Source organism: Argentina silus (assembly GCF_951799395.1).
Source record: "Argentina silus genome assembly, chromosome: X".
Lineage (NCBI taxonomy): Eukaryota > Metazoa > Chordata > Actinopteri > Argentiniformes > Argentinidae > Argentina > Argentina silus.
The window spans coordinates 8822372-8839282 of NC_139653.1; the positions used below are offsets into that span (position 1 = coordinate 8822372).

Below are 16911 nucleotides of genomic sequence, written 5' to 3' on the forward strand. Positions count from 1 at the left end.
ATGTGTTTTACATGACACTGGTTGTTACTGCATATGCTGTGTCTTCACCCGTTACGAGAGCTTTTACTTGGAGTTGATTTGTATTTTTATACAATTATTCTCGCATGGCCAAAGTCACATATTCTGATAATAATATAAGTGAGATCTAATTCTTACATTTTTTTAAGCAGCAAAATAAACCTTCCCTTGATTCACTGTGTGATGTACCAGTCCTTATACTGTAAATTAAATCAAACATGACTGAAAGAATTCTCTGACAAATTCTGCTTCACTGAAGGAGGAAAAACTGTGCTGCGTTTCAGTGGGCCGCACCATTGTGGAACACATGCAGAGGAATCACGTCAACTCCTCCTAGCATCTCTCTCAAAGCTGGCTCAAGACATGGCACTCTCTTGAATGCGACTGTGTTCCGGTGAGTTTGTTGCCAGCCTTCCTTTCCATTTAGAGTGTTTTGCTGCCATCTAGTGGAGGGATTTAATTAATGGCTGTAAAAGCATGAATGGTGACTGTTGTATCATAGGCGTACCACATTTTAATTGTCATCACATATCACAGCTGAATCGTCAAACAACAATTTAGCTGAACAGTGTGAAACCAACCATAGTCCCTTTTAAAAAAACATGCTGGACACTGTGGAATATTTCTTTCATCAAAGGTTTATTACAAAAATGCAAGACAAAACATGTCAACTGTTTTCTAATGGCAAACACAATACAAAAAACATACACCTTTATAAGATGTAGGTCCGCTGCATCAAAAAAGGAAACAATGACAGCGAAAAAGAAACTGATATGAGTTTCAGAAAATAATGAGATTGCTGAAAATCAAAGAGAGGAGACAGCTGTTTGCCACTTCAGAAAGGCCAGAACCACAACAAAAGACAAAAACCAAAATCAAGTGAACTCGATTCTAGTCAAGTTTGAGGAGGGCCAGGAATCTAGCCCTTCAAACAAACAAACAAACAAGAACTAACATAAATAAAAGGGAAAGTACCAAGCTTTTTTTCTTTTTCTTCTTTTTTCTCTCTCGAATATTGTGGGTGCAATACACTGGGTCTGTGCTTGATACATGCAACTACACACACTTCCCCTAGGTGTCATTTTTATGCACTTAGAGGTATAAATAGGTTAGAAGTCACAATTAAATTCCAATTAAAACAGTAAATGGTATTCACAAGGTCAAGTGTTGATCATTGTTCAGAAAGTACCCTTGTTGTGCTTAAAGCAAATACAGACATCAAACTGCTACCTCTCTACAAATAATTGAACCGATTATCTGGAAAAAAACAAAAACATTTTGTTACAGAATGTATGAATACAAGCAATATTTGAAAGCTTTGGTGATATTGCAATTGAGAGCATTTGATAATATTTCTGTGAATGGTGGTGGGTTATGTGAAGGGTACATCTGAAAAGGTGGAACTTTGGGGCAAATGGGGAAGGCTTTGCCACCTGGCTTTGTCAACGGTGTTCTCAACCATGGCCATTCTTGTGAAGTACATTCACTACCATTTAAATTGCACCTTACCTCATAATTAAGTAGTGCAGTTTCCCCTACAACCTCAATAGACAAAAACTTGTTAAAATATGAAATCCTTAATCCCAAGAATATTTGACAATATTTGTCCAAATACACTGCATATATTAGTACATATGTAAATTATTCTGACCTTTATAAATGCATTTTTTTTGTACACACTTGTACACACACTTGCACGCACACACACACACACACGCACACACACTTTTCATGCATACATATACATGGAGTCACAATGTATACTTTGTGGTTAATGCAGTAAATATCAACAAATATCAAAATTATGCCATTCTAAATTGTTGGGATTTTTTTTGTATTTCATATTTTGACAATAATATTCTCAAGTCAACAATTCAAACGTTCACAATTAAAAGGTATAACAGTCAACCTATCAGAACACTGTCTGCACAGTAGAAACCAAGCTCAAATTGATCAAACGAAACCAAAAATTGAAACTTGTCAAACCATTCTTTCTAAACCAAAATGGTTGAATATCAAATGCTTGCAGTCTTTAGAGGAAAAAATGCAACAAAACAATGGTTCCAAATATATAGAAATACATCTTTGTGTTCTTTTTAATTACACAACTGCTTGTTATCATTAAAACCATCAAACTAGAAATATTGAGTTGGAAAGTGGAGGAGAACATTTGCCGTAGTTTTCTGGTTGAAAAATCATCAGCATGTTTACTGATGAGGCCTGTATTAAATCAACCTTCCTTACCATACAGTGCTTCATTGCTTGTTTTTTTATTCTTTTTTATTTCATTTTCAGCATCATAGAGAACTTGCATGAACTGAACATAGAATGCTGAGGATAAAACCTTAAAAAGCTTGATTGAACCACGGAATGCAGACATTTAAGCTCCTGGAGTTCAAATCTTGATTGAATTTGATGACACATGGCAGGCAAGGTTTATATTTTGACCCTTTGTCACATCACAAAGATAAAAAAAGAAAAGAAAAAGATCCTTCTGAAAGATTATATACAGAAAAAGGAAATGGGAAGCACTACATCGGCCTAGCAGTTTTGTTTTCTGATGATTTTAGGTAGTGACACAGTTGCTCTACTACATGGATGGTGCTGTATACTTCACACCTAGCAAAACTCTCACAACACTTTTACCCTAACATCAAATGAACCCTGTAGCTAGCCAAGAACAAAAGGGAATGTCAACACAAATAAATCAAATCTTTCTTTGCATGGACAGCAGAGAACAACAGTGCAATCTAAGGGAAGTATAGGGGGACACATACGGGCGGGCGGGGGCACCTTGCACTCAACATTAATCCTAACCCCATCCCAGATACAATTTGCTAAAAGCATACAACCATAGGATATCACACACTTTATATACTCAGAATAATGCCAATTCCAGTCCCAAATTTAGAAGAAACAAAAAATCCCAACCGCTACGACCCAGAGTTCCATCAGCTGTGTTCGGGCAGTCGAGAGCTGACCACGACGGCCCTCATTCCGAGTCTGATTCAAGTGGCGCGCTCTCATTAATAGTGCCACGCTTTCGCTGCCGCTGTTTGGCTGCCTGCTCCTCCTCTGTGTGCGACCGCTTGTGCCTCGAATAGCTTGACGAGTGCACAAATGTCTTGTTGCAGATGGTGCATTCGTAGATTTTCCCCGCGGTGTGCGACTTCTCATGGTGGTGAAGGTTGGATAACCGGGTGAAGGTCTTTTTACAATAGGCGCAGTTGAACTTGTTCTCCCCCTTGTGCATTTGCTGGTGCCTGGCGAGGCTCGACGTGTGACTGAAGTGCTTGTCGCACTGCTGGCAGGCGTAGTGTCCCTCCTCTTCTTCTGAGGTAGACACGGCACGCTTGGCAGCTTTGGACCTCTTGTTCTTCTTGCAGAGAGTGTAGAAGTTTGGTTTGTCCCTCGAGCACAACTTGAGGCGTATTTTCAAGTCGGAGGACTTGCTGAGGCTGTCCTCCCCCTGGGTGTAAGTGGTTAGGAGCTCCTTCACATGAGAAACCTGATGTCTGGAGAGACTCGCAGAGTTCTTGAAGGTCTTCTCACATTGTGTACATGCGTAGAACTTCTCTCCGCCAGGGCGCCCCTTCTTGACCTTCCTGGACGCAGATTTTGGCAGGCGCGAGCGGCGGGCATGACTCATCACCAGCTCAGGGGGAACACCTGGGGGAATACCCTTTCCTTTTTTGTGGATAAGCCTATGTCGGGACAAGCTGGAGCTGTGGTTAAAATCCTTCCCACATATGTTGCATGGATACAGTCTCCTGCCTCCATGCACTTTCTTATGAGTTCCAAGAGTCCTGCTGCCTTTAAATCTCAACCCACACTGATTGCACTGATATTTTTTCCCCTCACCTGATGCGTTATCTGTTTGCTTAGATGAGGATGGAGGGACTGGTGGCTTTCCCGTGTGCAATTGCTGGTGTCTTGAGAGGCTTGAAGAATGACTGTAGCACTTCCCACAGTAGTTACAGCGGTAGTTTCCTTCTTTCGAGTGATATTCCCCTGTCTCTGAGCCTGAATCAGAGCCATCCTCTTCATCACCGCCCATCTGGCTACTCCCCGGCTCAGTGTGGTCATCCTCATCAGAGTCTGTCCTAACTACGACACTCTGCTCTGCCACCTCACAGTCCGGGTACACCTCCTCATACTGGGCATAAAAGGTCTCATCTGGCTCCGCCTTGCCCGGCTCGGACATTAAGCCAGACCCCTCATCTGCCTCTTTTTTCACACAGGATATTGTGAACTTTGACCCTACCTCGGCCCACTTGACAACATATTCTATGGGCTGTGTGTCGAGTTCCACAGTGATGAAATCAGCTCCAAGTGCGTCCGGTTCAGATGAGGTAAATTCTGTCTCTGAGTCCTCCATTTGGACAGAACCTTATGGAAGACCAGTGAGTATCAAACCTTGTGTCTGTATAACTTGGGGTCCTCTTAAGGGTACAGGTTAAATTCTGTAATAGTTTCCACCCCTTCTGAAAGAGAGAAGAAAAAAAGTCAAACTTGAGTATCACAGAATTCACCAATTTAGTCACTAGACCCTAAACAACTTTTACCTCAAAAAAATAAAATGACATTAAATATAACAAGTTTAATATACATATATATACACATATGTAAAAACATCAACATACTTTGTGCGCACACTATCGTAACATGGCAATTAATGTTGTAGCTATCCAAGCAAGGATGAAATTGAGATGGAGGAAATGAAACAAAACGACATTGCCTCAGTAAATTAAAGCTACAGTAGTAGGTGTGGTGGTGTTACTACGTGCAACGTTTGTATTCGCTTGACTGAAATGACAAATTATTCATAATTAAACAATTATAACACATTCTAGTATTTTAATGTTAAATTACGCTAAAATCAGGATCTAAATGTCTGTAAATTACCAGAGAAAGCGGCAACAACAAACAGGAAATACAGTACACGACTGGGATGATCACAATGCATTCTGGGAACGGATTAAATGGGTCGTGGAACGGCCGCCCTATCGTGACTAGATGCCCGAAATTACGATTGTTTTCTTGCCTCCAAAACACGCTCAAATGCAATCTCTATTGACGTTCACATAATTAATTAGCTAGCTGTATGGCCAACAATACACTTTCACATTATCGTCGCAGGACGGAAGACGGTGGTTTGGTAAAGAATGATGATTTAGATCATTTCTGAATACCCTCACTTAGACAACAAGCGGACACTAACGCCAACGGTGTGAATTTATACCGCCCGCCATAAATGTGCACCGACCATTACATAGAAAATACGTGTTTATGTTAATTCGTAGCCAATTCATTACATTTCTCACAGACCTACATGCCTCTAGGTCATAGGCAAGAACAGCCCGAGCAAACGTTTCATGACTGGCTATGGAAGATGTCACAGCCTGGCTTTGTACAGATAATCTAACGACAGCTACATAAAACAATGAGCATGTCTACAGTTTATGTCTGATAATGTGGGCCATAGCATAGGGGGTTTATCTTTGCGAGTTGACGACAGGGTCAAATCTAGCATCTATTCTATTGGCACATGCATGCAGGTTGAGGAGGAGTATTAAACACATGAGCAAGGCAAGCTTCAATTTCCCTGATCAGAAGATCATGCACCAAGGCGGGGTGGTAAGTAATGTGACAGGAATTATTACCACCAAGCCTCCATACCAACCGGCATATGGCAGAATACTCGACAGACATGGCAAGCTGGCTATATTTGGCATATACCAGGCAACAAGACGTTAGCTATTCTATTGTAGTCTTCGATCTTCCATCTACGTGGGCTGTATAGCCAAATTTGACGTGTGAGTAACGTTAGTTTTACCGAACTAAGCGGGGGTGCAAGGTTCTTGATCCAAGAACGGTTATTACCGGGTTTTTATCTGTAGATTCGATGTCTTGACCCTCGACGAGTTCTGAGTCGATTCTGCCGCACCTCTCTGTCAGATCATAATCAGCAGCGTCCTCACGAATATCTCAGTCTTTGGCAATGGCTGCGCATGATCACTAATCTTGAGTACTGTGGATTGGCTAATTGGAGTTATAAAAAGTGGGTGACCAGCTCAGTAGATGCTTCTTTAATTCGTGAATTTGTTCCGCTCCTGTGCATTCTGTATTGCATCTTGGATTTCATTGGACAATGGACCAAAGAGGCACAGCACGATTGGACAGGACAAAATATGCGCAAGGCGTCGCGAATACTGTCGTAAATCCTCTCTTTAATGATATTGACAGGCGAAAATATTGTCCATTGGTCAATTATTAAAAACGTTGACACATTTTGATATAGTAGTTATAACAACCACACATTCCATGTTTAACATCACTTGAACTGTTGTTGTTGTTGTTGGAAACAAAGGACATCTGTGTGTTTTTCATAATTCCTTTACGGCTTTTGCCTTATGTCACGTGATGATGGTGGCCAAAGAGGATGTGGTGGCGAATTCAATGCATGAGTGTTTGACTTTTTCTTTCAACAGTATTTAGCCAGGCAATACGTAGTATGATGATCTAAAAACAACAATACGTAGTATGATGATCTAAAAACAACAACAACAACCTACTGTGATTGTTTAGCTAACTGGGTCGTAGTCAAGAAATTAACACAAGCATACTTTTTTAAGTGGGTGCTCAGATACTAAGATAGCGTTGTGTGAGCTTTTTGGGGCTGCATGCGTGACAATAGTATATCGTTATCTAACTATCTAGATTCTAGTATGTGCCAAGTGCCAACAGCCAGAAACACGAAGGTAACCCTAATCCCTCCAAAGTAAAATTAGAGAAGAAGACAGACAACCACTGGTCAGGGTCAGTGATCATGGATAATCAACCACTACCAGGAGCATCATCAGGCGGATCCAGTCAGAGTGGTTTCAGTATGTTTAGTGGAGCATCACCCGACTGTTCCAACTCTGAGCTCTGTGTTGTGCCATGTAAGTTATGTTTATCGCAGCTGTCGATGTGATGGTGTTGGGGTCTGAAATAGGAGAAGAGACGTTCAAGTTTTAGGCAGTCAAATATTGAGGCTTTTATTCAACAGAATCAATTTCGGAGTCAAACCTTTCTCGGACCTATTTCAGAGCAGAACACAGCTTTATCGACTTTTTCCTTGGTGCAAACCATCTGTTGTTTTGGGTGATAAGTAATGAACTTAGACGAAACAATACCAATGTTTGGATGCCATTTGGGGACTGACCCATAACACAGAGAAATGTTTATAGGAGACCCAAGGGCACAATCGGAGGGGTTCAAATTCATTCTTAACAATGGGATGTACAATTGTTGGCTGTCAGTTCAGACAAAGCACATCAGCTGTGTAATATTTTTTCTCTTCTCACAGTGACTGGTATGAGCCATCTCTCACCATATCTTAATGTGGATCCTCGATATCTTCTACATGCGAGTTCTTAATGAAGACTGTCTTGACAGATCTGTGAACTCATTTGACAGGTGTGATTGTCAATCATTTTGTCAAGCTTTTTTTGCTTGCCATGATAAAGATATGACAGGATGCACAAATGATTTGGCCACAAATCATCCTCTGAAACAAATCCAACCTGAATCCATATACCATGAGTGTGTTGACAAACAATGTTCCCAACTTCAAATTCTGAAGAATGTGCAGGTTTCAGGATTTATCTCAGATAAATATATGGTTGTGAACATATTCTTACAAGTACATGTTATTTATTATGATGATCATGTATTGTATTTATCTTGTAGTTGTAAAGTTATTATAGTTGCAGAAAATCTTTACTGGCTTCACTATACCTCTGCCTTAGACATCCGTAGAGCATTCCTGTCTGAAGTTCAGTCTTCTTCAGAGGCCCAAACTGTAAGGTCTTTCTTTACATTTAGCCTTAATTCAAAATAGAAAGTCTTATAATATTATATATTGATAATGGGCTTCCTTCACCCCACATGAGGAAACTGAAAACATGTAACTGGCTTTATTTCTAGACTAGAGTGTCATAAAATAATGTGCAAAAACAGACCACATTGGCAATGCACTGATGGACAGTTAAATCAGCAAAATAACCACATGACTCTCCTACTCAATTGGCTACCTATCACTCAACAGCTGCATGATGAAAAGGATTTGTGCAGATTTCTTTTACTGCGTGGCCTGAAACCTCTGCTGTGGGGCCCTTCACGAGAGAACCTTAGAGGGAACATTGGTGATGACCTAATGATACACAACGATCCCACAGGACAATGAGTTCATTTTGCACCAACAAAACTAGAGGTCGATTTGAACTAGCTTTCTTCAACATTGGAGGCTGCTGTATCACTGGTGAAGTCTTTTGACCTCTTTTGATCTTTACAGGACTGGAGCAAGTAGACAATCACCTCCAAGTAACTTAGAATCACTCAAACCAAGTCTTATAGTTTTTTTGAGTGGATTTGGCCATGCAATTTATAACTTATTCTACTTTACGTTAGCTGAAGCTAACTTTGGTTATCTAAACAAATCTAAATTGTGGATTACAGTTACTCTTTGCCCATAGACTACTTTTAAGGTAAGGAACCATCTAACTAATTGTGTAAGTTGAGAGAACTATCCCTTTAACCCCACAGCTTTACACTAACATAAGGTTGGCTGTCATTTTGAGTTGGATATCTTTCATAAGTTGTTTCTGGTTTTGTGACATAAAGTGTGTGTGTGTGTGTGTGTGTACACTCACCGAGCACTTTATTATTATTTAGAAACACTATACTCATACTGGTTAGGGCCTCCCTTTGCTCTCAAAACAGCCTCAATTCTTTGTGGCATTGATTCCACAAGATGTTGGAAACATTCCGTTGAGATTCTGGTCCATGATGACATGATTGCATCACTCAATTCCTGTAGATTTTTCAGGTGCACTTTCAAGCTGTGTATCTCCCCTTCTACCACACGCCAAAGATGCTCTATTGGAATCAGATCTGATGACTGGGAAGGCCACTGAAGAACACTGAACTCATTATCATGTTCATGAAACCAGTTTGAGATGACTTTTGCTTTGTGACATGGTGCATTATCATGCTGGAAGTAGCCATTAGAAGATGGGTAAATTGTGTCCATGGTCAGCAACAATACTCAAATAGGCTGTGGCATTCAAGCAATGATTGATTGGTATTAACAAGCTAACAAAACATTCCCCACACCATTACACCACCTCCACCAAGAAGGTGTACAGGTGTTCCTAATAAAGTGTTCAATGAGTGTATATACAGATGTTTATCAACCAGCAGGGGGCAGTCTTATTCCATGTGTTCAGTCAGTGTGCTCCCTAAGTTATTACAGTTACATGACTGTCCTGTTTTCAATGTTTCAAGGTTATGTTTAATTAAATTACCCAGCTTATCATATTTATTATGATTTTAATGGTAAAAATCTGAAGGTACCAACTAATATGAGCTGCTTTTATATTTACATTTCAATAGCGATATTGCTCATAATTCTCAAGCGGCTGGATTTTTCTCCAAATGTTTGTTAATTCAATGCCCTTGTAGATTGCTTTAGCAATCAGCTCTACTTGCCTCAGTAGCTACCAAACTCCCTAAGCTTTCTTCCTTGGAAGCTAATTAAGCTTGTGTGTTTGCATGCACCTACAGTTGTGAGGCCATGATTTGGGCCTAGGCCTACTCAGTGCTACAGTGTAAACTCCAAACCAACAGTGGCAGCAATATGCCGATTTTTGTTCAGTGACGAATAGCTGATGATGCAAGAACAATATGAAATGACATCCATGATTGTAATTGTGAACACTGGACCACCTGTTGAAGTCATAGAGAGGATCACACTCAAAGGTGAACAACAGATCAGTGTTTTCATTTTATATGTAGATTTGCCAAAGTTGATCCTCAAAAGCATAGGCCTAAGTACTGACAAGTTGATCTGGTCAGCTGAATTTAAGGAGCTGATATGCAACACTATTTCTTCCTCTGAATTAAGGAGATCATTCAGTCTCATTATCATCAGTCAAAACATTCCATAGTAATAAGAACACATTGTACCTAGAGGTTGGTAGGAACTAGAAGAAGTAGTGAGGTAATCCAGTGTAAATCTTTGCATTGTTGCTTTCACTGGGTTGTTTTTTGTTATGCTCACGTTTTGCCATCGATTGACCCCCATGCTCAAACACAGCTGTGTTGACACCCATGTGCTGCTGAGAGTGCTCCAACACAGCTGGGGATGTCAAGGCCAAGGTCAAGGTCCATAAACCTAGAGTTTCTGCATGAGGAGGGCAAAGTCTGCCTACAGCCACGGGTACACCACAGGGGTGCTGCACTGGCTCCAGTTGGAATGTCAGTCTGACCAGGCAGGGTCATCCCTCTTCAGCTGAGATGCACTATAGGAGACAGCAGTGCACATGCTACTCTGTCTCACTTTTTGTGAAGGGTTTACACTGGTTCTCACAACTAAATATACATATATATACATACATCTGGCAGGATGTTCACACTTGGCTTGACGGTCATCACAGCACCTCAGTAAGAATAGGTTTGGTTTATGATTGCCATAGAAACATGATGGTCTATCAGCCAAGCCCAGAATTCAAGGAGCCTGTGTCCTTGTATTCAGTTAAGTAATATGAAGTATGGTCATAGAGTTCTTTCCTTGTTAGACCTATTCTTATTAATTCTCTTTTCGATGTGTCCATGACCTAATTGAGCCATGTCTAGCAATACAGTTGATATATATCATAACAGATGGTTGTCATCATCTGGTTTCTTTACCCACACAAGGAAACAAAGACAGACATGATCTCACATTGCTTATCATTATTAGAAGAAAAAAAAAGCACTCCCCATTACATTTTATTTATAATATGTTTTTAGGGCATTTCTGCTTTATTGGGATAGAGACAGTAGAGATTGACAGGAAGGATAGGAGAGAGAGGAGGGATGACATGCAAGATAGGTCGAGGGTCGGAATCGAACCAGGAAGCTTGCGATTACATGGTGAGCGCATTAGTGTGCTACGCCACTAAGCGCCCCCACTCCCCAAGTGGTGTGCACATCACACGTGAAATATACAGAGGACTTTCTTTTAGGCCTTCATGAAAGTAGGAAAAAGCCCCTAGTTTTACAGTGTTGATATTTTGCATCGTCAGTAATCATGTGGAGATCTATAGAATCTATAGAGGTCAAAGTTTGAGAGCAGGAAGAGCAATGTTAATGATTCATAGAATGGCTGCCTTTGTGGCCTGGGGTGGTCCAGTGGTCTAGCACCATGGGCTACAGTGCACACAAATGCCCATGTCGACATGGGTTAGAATTCGGCCCATGCCCTGCTGACATACCCTCTCCTCTTTACTGTCCTGTCTTTCTTCACTGTCTCTATCCAATATCTCCGTCCCACTCAAAAAAATAACATTTAGATTTGCTCAGACCTTGTTAGGATTCAAAACAAAAAGAACTACAGCGCCCTGCATAAGTAATGGGACAGTAATGGATTGTTTTCTTCTTTTGGCTCTATACTCCAAAAGTTTGGATTTGAAATCAAAGTATAGATTCTCAGCTTTTATCTGATATTTGAGGGTATTTGTGTAAATATTGGTTTTGCCATTTAGAAGTCCCTGAAATAGGGGGACTATGTATAATAATAAATAATAAAAGCTTATAATGTCTACTTTGACCTCATAGTATTGTTTGATAAAATCCAACCTTTTGGAGTGGAGAGGCAAAAGAGGAAATAATGCTTCACTGTCACATTACTTACACGGGGCACTCTGCTCAGAGGATGCATGGCACCAGAGTATCAGGAAACACTCATTTCCGCCTGCAGTGAAAGGCAAATACACGCTTCTAGTTTTGTTGATATAGTCAAAGTCAAAGTCAAAGTGGCTTTAATGTCAATTCTTCACATGTCAAGACATACAAAGGAATCGAGAGGACGTTTCTCACTCTCCCACGGTGAGACAGATAAAGTGCACAGGCACAACAGATAAGACAAGACATACTAAAAGTAAAACATTTCAATAAAAATATTGGACTATCTTGTGTAGTTGATCAACACCTTGTGGTATATGCCAATGGTTAAAATGGTTTTAACAAGGTTCTCACTTTTCTTGATTTGATTCCACCGAAAATTCCACTGAGAAGTTTTGCATGTGACTGAAAGAGGTAGTTGCAGACACCAGTTGAATAAACAGGTTCAGTGTGTTTGGAGGGAGGGACTTGGCCTTACACTACCTTTCTACGCAGGGTACTCCTCTGCTGCCAACAAAAATTTCCCAGCATGCCTTTTTCCAAATTCACTGAGGCAAAGTTCTTAGAAAGCTGGCGCTGTAGTCCTCTATCAATGGGAGGGAGGGGGCAAGATATACTAAGGGGGTTAGGTACACCCAACTTAGATACACAGCCATGGAAACCGGGGGGATCTTCAGCTATCGAGGTGTATGGCATGAGGTGCCGTTTTTACTCTGATAATGTTGTGTTACAACGTCTCTTCCCTGTCTGTGTTGTGTCGCTTTGCCTGATGACTTCTATTTCTGAAATCGTCAAGACACGTGTAGAGTTCACATGCTGCAACCCCCTCTGTCAAATTGCTCTCTCTCTATCTTTTTACGACCGATCACATAAAATGCCAAATCTAGCAGTTAAAACAACTTTTACGAGACTTGTGGGGTCATTTCACTGGTTTCCACTGTCTCATTTCCCATTGAAGTCAGGTCATTTCACTCCTCGAACCTGCTGTAAAGAGTTATGGTGTTTTGATCCTTCTATAGTGTCAGTAGAAATGTGCTGCTGAGTCAAGCGTCAGACCAAAGAGCATGGTGATGTTCTCCCTCCCCGACTCAGATTGTGTAAAATAGCCATGATTGCAGTCGAAGTAGGCTATAGGCTTGTCTGGTCTTGACCACAGTCATGGACTGTATCTTTCTGATCTCTCAAGTAAAAGATATACCAAGATATAACCTCTCATATAGGGTTAGGGTTATATATAACCTCTCATATAGGAGGGAAACATACTGTCACTAGTTTTTTTCTTTCCCCTGGTATTTATTTCCTGAGGCAACTTGCATAATTGGAGCAGTAAGCCCTCTAATGCCTATTGTGCTGATTCTACAGCTGCCTAGCATTCACAAAACTTACTTAAGACTGAATTGTTTTTAGTCTTGTGTAATGGTGTACTGTCGGACATGAATGAGAATTCTGACACACAAAAGAGAAATAATTACAATGTTTTGTTCCAAGCTGCCATGTCCAAACTTGTTATACACTCAGTGAACACTTTATTAGGAACACCTGTACACCTTCTCATGGTGGAGGTGGTGTAATGGTGTGGGGAATGTTTTCTTGGCACACTTTGGGTCCGTTAATACAAATCAATCATCACTTGAATGCCACAGCCTATTTGACTATTGTTGCTGACCATGTGCATCCCTTCATGGCCACAATTTACCCATCTTCTAATGGCTACTTCCAGCATGATAATGCACCATGTCACAAAGCAAAAGTCGTCTCAAACTGGGTTCATGAACATGACAATGAGTTCAGTGTTCTTCAGTGGCCTTCCCAGTCACCGGATCTGAATCCAATAGAACACCTTTGGGATGTGGTAGAATGGGAGATTCACAGCTTGAAAGTGCACCTGAAAAATCTGCAGGAATTGCCTGATGCAATCATTTGAGGCTGTTTTGAGAGCAAAGGGAGGCCCTACCCAGTATTAGTATAGTGTTCCTAATAAAGTCCTTGATGAGTGTATATCATTGAGATGTTTATAGCAACAAACTAGTTTTCAAGATACAAGAGATGTGTAAATGACATGTCCAATCCAGTGTTGTTGAAAAGATGAGAGCATGTTTTGCTCTCATTGGTGTTTGCTGCCATGGCTGTTGAGTGCCCTTGTATGAATGCACAGGCTTTGGGTAGTGGATGTTGTTAACATGAGGATCCTCTCCCTGCCACAATGATGTTGCATCACACACACATACACACACAGACACACATACACACACATACACACACACACTTCTTATCTAGGGGCTCCTGGTAGTGGGTGTGGAACGTAGGCTTCAGTACCAGAGAGCTATCAGTCTTATCCCCTATGACTGGATGGGGCCAGGGACAGCTAGCCAAGTCATAACTACTACTGATCACAGTCACAGTCTTTCTGTGAAGAAGTGTCCCCCTGTCAGATGCTGAGGGATCCACGGTCTCTGTGTCTACATATGCATGCCCATAGTTATGGCTTGACAATGACACAGCATTGCCATTTAAACTTGACCGTGTGTACTTGTGTGAAATATTGCTTCAGGTTTAGTGTTGTTGGTAAACACCCCGCTAAACCAAAAAAGATCTGATGTTTATTTGTTTGCTGTACTTTCCAGTCTACTTCCCTCTACTATACCTTTGACAATAGTATTGGTTAGCATTGAATGAAGATAGTGTACACTCATAGCTCATACAGTATCTTTGTTCTATTGTGGCTGTGTGTTTTCCCTGGTGATGTGTGTGAGGGATGGTCACGTCCTATTTCTGAATTCCCCTCACGGCATTCATTTCTCTTTCTTTGAGATCTGCCTTAGCTAATGGGGATTTCACTCATGTCTGATCATATGATGTTTTTGTGTGTGTTTTAGGTGCTATACGTGGGGCAGTGCGAGGGGGCTTGGCAGGCCTGGCCCTCTCAGGACTCTACGCCCTGTACAACACCTGGGACCACCTGAAGGGCATCCCTCCCACCCACTACTGAGCTACATCCCTCTCACCCTGCACTGCTGCAACACTGGAGGATGGACCAGTCTAAACAATTACCAAAACATTTACTGATTCCCTAGCAGACATCCTCTTCCATCCCAATACCTGTTCTCTTATCCCATACCTGAGAAGGCCTGAGATGCCCCAAGGATCTTATCTAAAATGAAATGTCTTAGCAAGCCATCTTGATATAATGTCTCACACACTACAATTCAAGTGCTAACATATTAACCAAGAAAGAGGAAATGAGTTATAAAATATGAGCACTCTGATTATAATCATAATTGTAAACATAAACCTCGGAAACAATATAATATTTTTATACCTGTTTCAAAGGTCGGTGTCAATTGAGTTCAGCCATGTCCGTTTCATATGATAAACATCAGTGTCTCAGAGGTCCATGTGTGTTGTTAGCATAGGCACCATTACTTGTTTTATGTCGGTTTTCCTGCAATGAATTCCAGAAATGCTCAGCGCTGCATTGCCTCAGTGACGGGTGTATTTTTAGGCCATGGGTCGTTGAGGCTGTCACATGCACAAGCAGGGATAAACAAAGCAGCCTGTGTATCATGGTTTCATCAGAGGGGATGGCGCCTTCCTCCCTGAACACAGGTATAGTTGGACGTGTTGGACAGGTGACATCCATGGTGACGGTGTAGAAATAGATTACAATTGTCAACTGTACATACAGTATGAATATGCGGAATACATTTCTTGAATATATTGTGATGGTTATGATTATTGAGAAAGATCAAGCGATGAAACAAAGTGAGATAAAGTTGGCTTGATCTGCAGCAGATATCCAGCATGCAGCCATAAGGAATCATGGGGAGACGGTAGAGACTGGTGTTGTGTAGTCTGACATGGGGAGACGGTAGACTGGTGTTGTGTAGTCTGACATGGGGAGACGGTAGACTGGTGTTGTGTAGTCTGACATGGGGAGACGGTAGAGACTGGTGTTGTGTGGTCTGACATGGGCTTATCTAATAGTGTTCCTCGATTGCTATTTGTTCCATTTGAGTTCACGTGCCCACCACAACAACATCGCTTTCACATAAAATGCAAATGTTAAGCACCTTTTTACAATATAACACAACTCAGCAAACTCAGCAAACAAAACTGAATTATTCGATACAGCAGATAGCTATTTCTCCCATTATAGTGAATCTCTAATCTTATTGCTCAACAGTTAAACTGGCAGCAATGCAATTTCTGCTTCTTTCTAAATATTTTAGATGAATTTGATTTATATTAATAGTCAGCATGCATATTCTCTAAAGATATAGTACAAAGTGTTTCTGCTGAGTGATTTTTTCACCTTTGTTTTCAATTGATCGGTTGGCCAACCTGCACAATGCATATTTATGGTTATAGTTACAAGTGTCATTATGGAATGAATGGTGGAATTCATTTTTCATTAGATTTTTTTTTTTTAAATAAATTTGGTGTTGAGGGGAACGTGTTAACTGTTTTCAAAAGTTGAATACCGTTTCAAGAAATGTGCTTAAGCAATCGAGAAAAACTGTAATAATCTACTTAAGTTGTACAACTTGGTTGCAACAGCAGCACTTTGCATGGCATCAGCACAAATACTGATAATACTGTACTTTACATTTCAGAGTCCAACTGCTTATGCTTGCATCATGATTTGTGCAATAAAAAAAGGAAGTTCAAACTCAACACTTGGTTGCTGAAAGGAGGAAGTAAAACTCTGCAAAAGCACTCAAGGTTTACTTGTTTTTATTAAGAGTTAAATATGGTACACGTATCAAAGCAGAGTGGAAATAATCATATGGATAGGTCTACTTTATGATAGTATGGTATAAGCATTTGCACAGGCCCCCTAGAGAAACTCATCCAAGCACCATTGATAATGTCCATCCTCTCTTCTCCTCTTAAACCTCTGTGAATGTAGAAAGCCATGTACAAATGTAGAAGCATCTTTGGTCTACCCATTATGTGGAAGACATCTACAGAGGTATTATACAGAAATACCAGTGGTTATGAATAATAAGAAAATGTGATAACTATAAGTAATATAATTATAATTATTAAACAGTTACCTTCAATGGATTCAGTTGTGTCATAAAGAACAGGTAAGCTGTTACAAGTCAGAGGGTGGGTTGACACCATGACAAGGAATGGCAAGCTATATCAATAGTATCAATATGTGCCATATTGGCCACAATG

General features: G+C 40.7%; 2 protein-coding genes across 3 annotated transcripts; one reads left to right on the forward strand and one right to left on the reverse strand.

The window, feature by feature from the left end:
* Positions 1-676: 676 nt before the first annotated feature.
* LOC310822116 (uncharacterized protein) lies at positions 677-5975 on the reverse strand. Of its 2 annotated transcripts, none has more exons than XM_083694426.1 (2): positions 5902-5975; positions 677-4502 (listed from the first exon to the last, which is right to left on the reverse strand). In XM_083694426.1, the coding sequence occupies exon 2, from the start codon at positions 4394-4396 to the stop codon at positions 3011-3013; it is 1386 nt and encodes a 461-aa protein (XP_083550552.1). In that variant the 5' UTR covers positions 4397-4502; positions 5902-5975; the 3' UTR covers positions 677-3010. The 2 variants fall into 2 exon arrangements, with proteins under 2 accessions (XP_083550552.1, XP_083550553.1); XM_083694427.1 differs by lacking the exon at positions 5902-5975 and adding an exon at positions 4924-4958.
* Positions 5976-8244: 2269 nt separating this feature from the next.
* On the forward strand, positions 8245-14716 carry timm23b (translocase of inner mitochondrial membrane 23 homolog b (yeast); the record flags this gene model as incomplete). The annotated part of the gene is made up of 2 exons (XM_083696216.1): positions 8245-8323; positions 14604-14716. 2 exons carry the CDS (start codon positions 8245-8247, stop codon positions 14714-14716), a joined length of 192 nt encoding a protein of 63 aa, XP_083552342.1.
* Between the last annotated feature and the right edge of the window lie 2195 nt (positions 14717-16911).

What these genes read in the sequence shown, in the direction of transcription:
- LOC310822116 (XM_083694426.1), bottom strand. Translation starts at nt 4,396, where the DNA reads ATGGAGGACTCAGAGACAGAATTTACCTCATCTGAACCGGACGCACTT.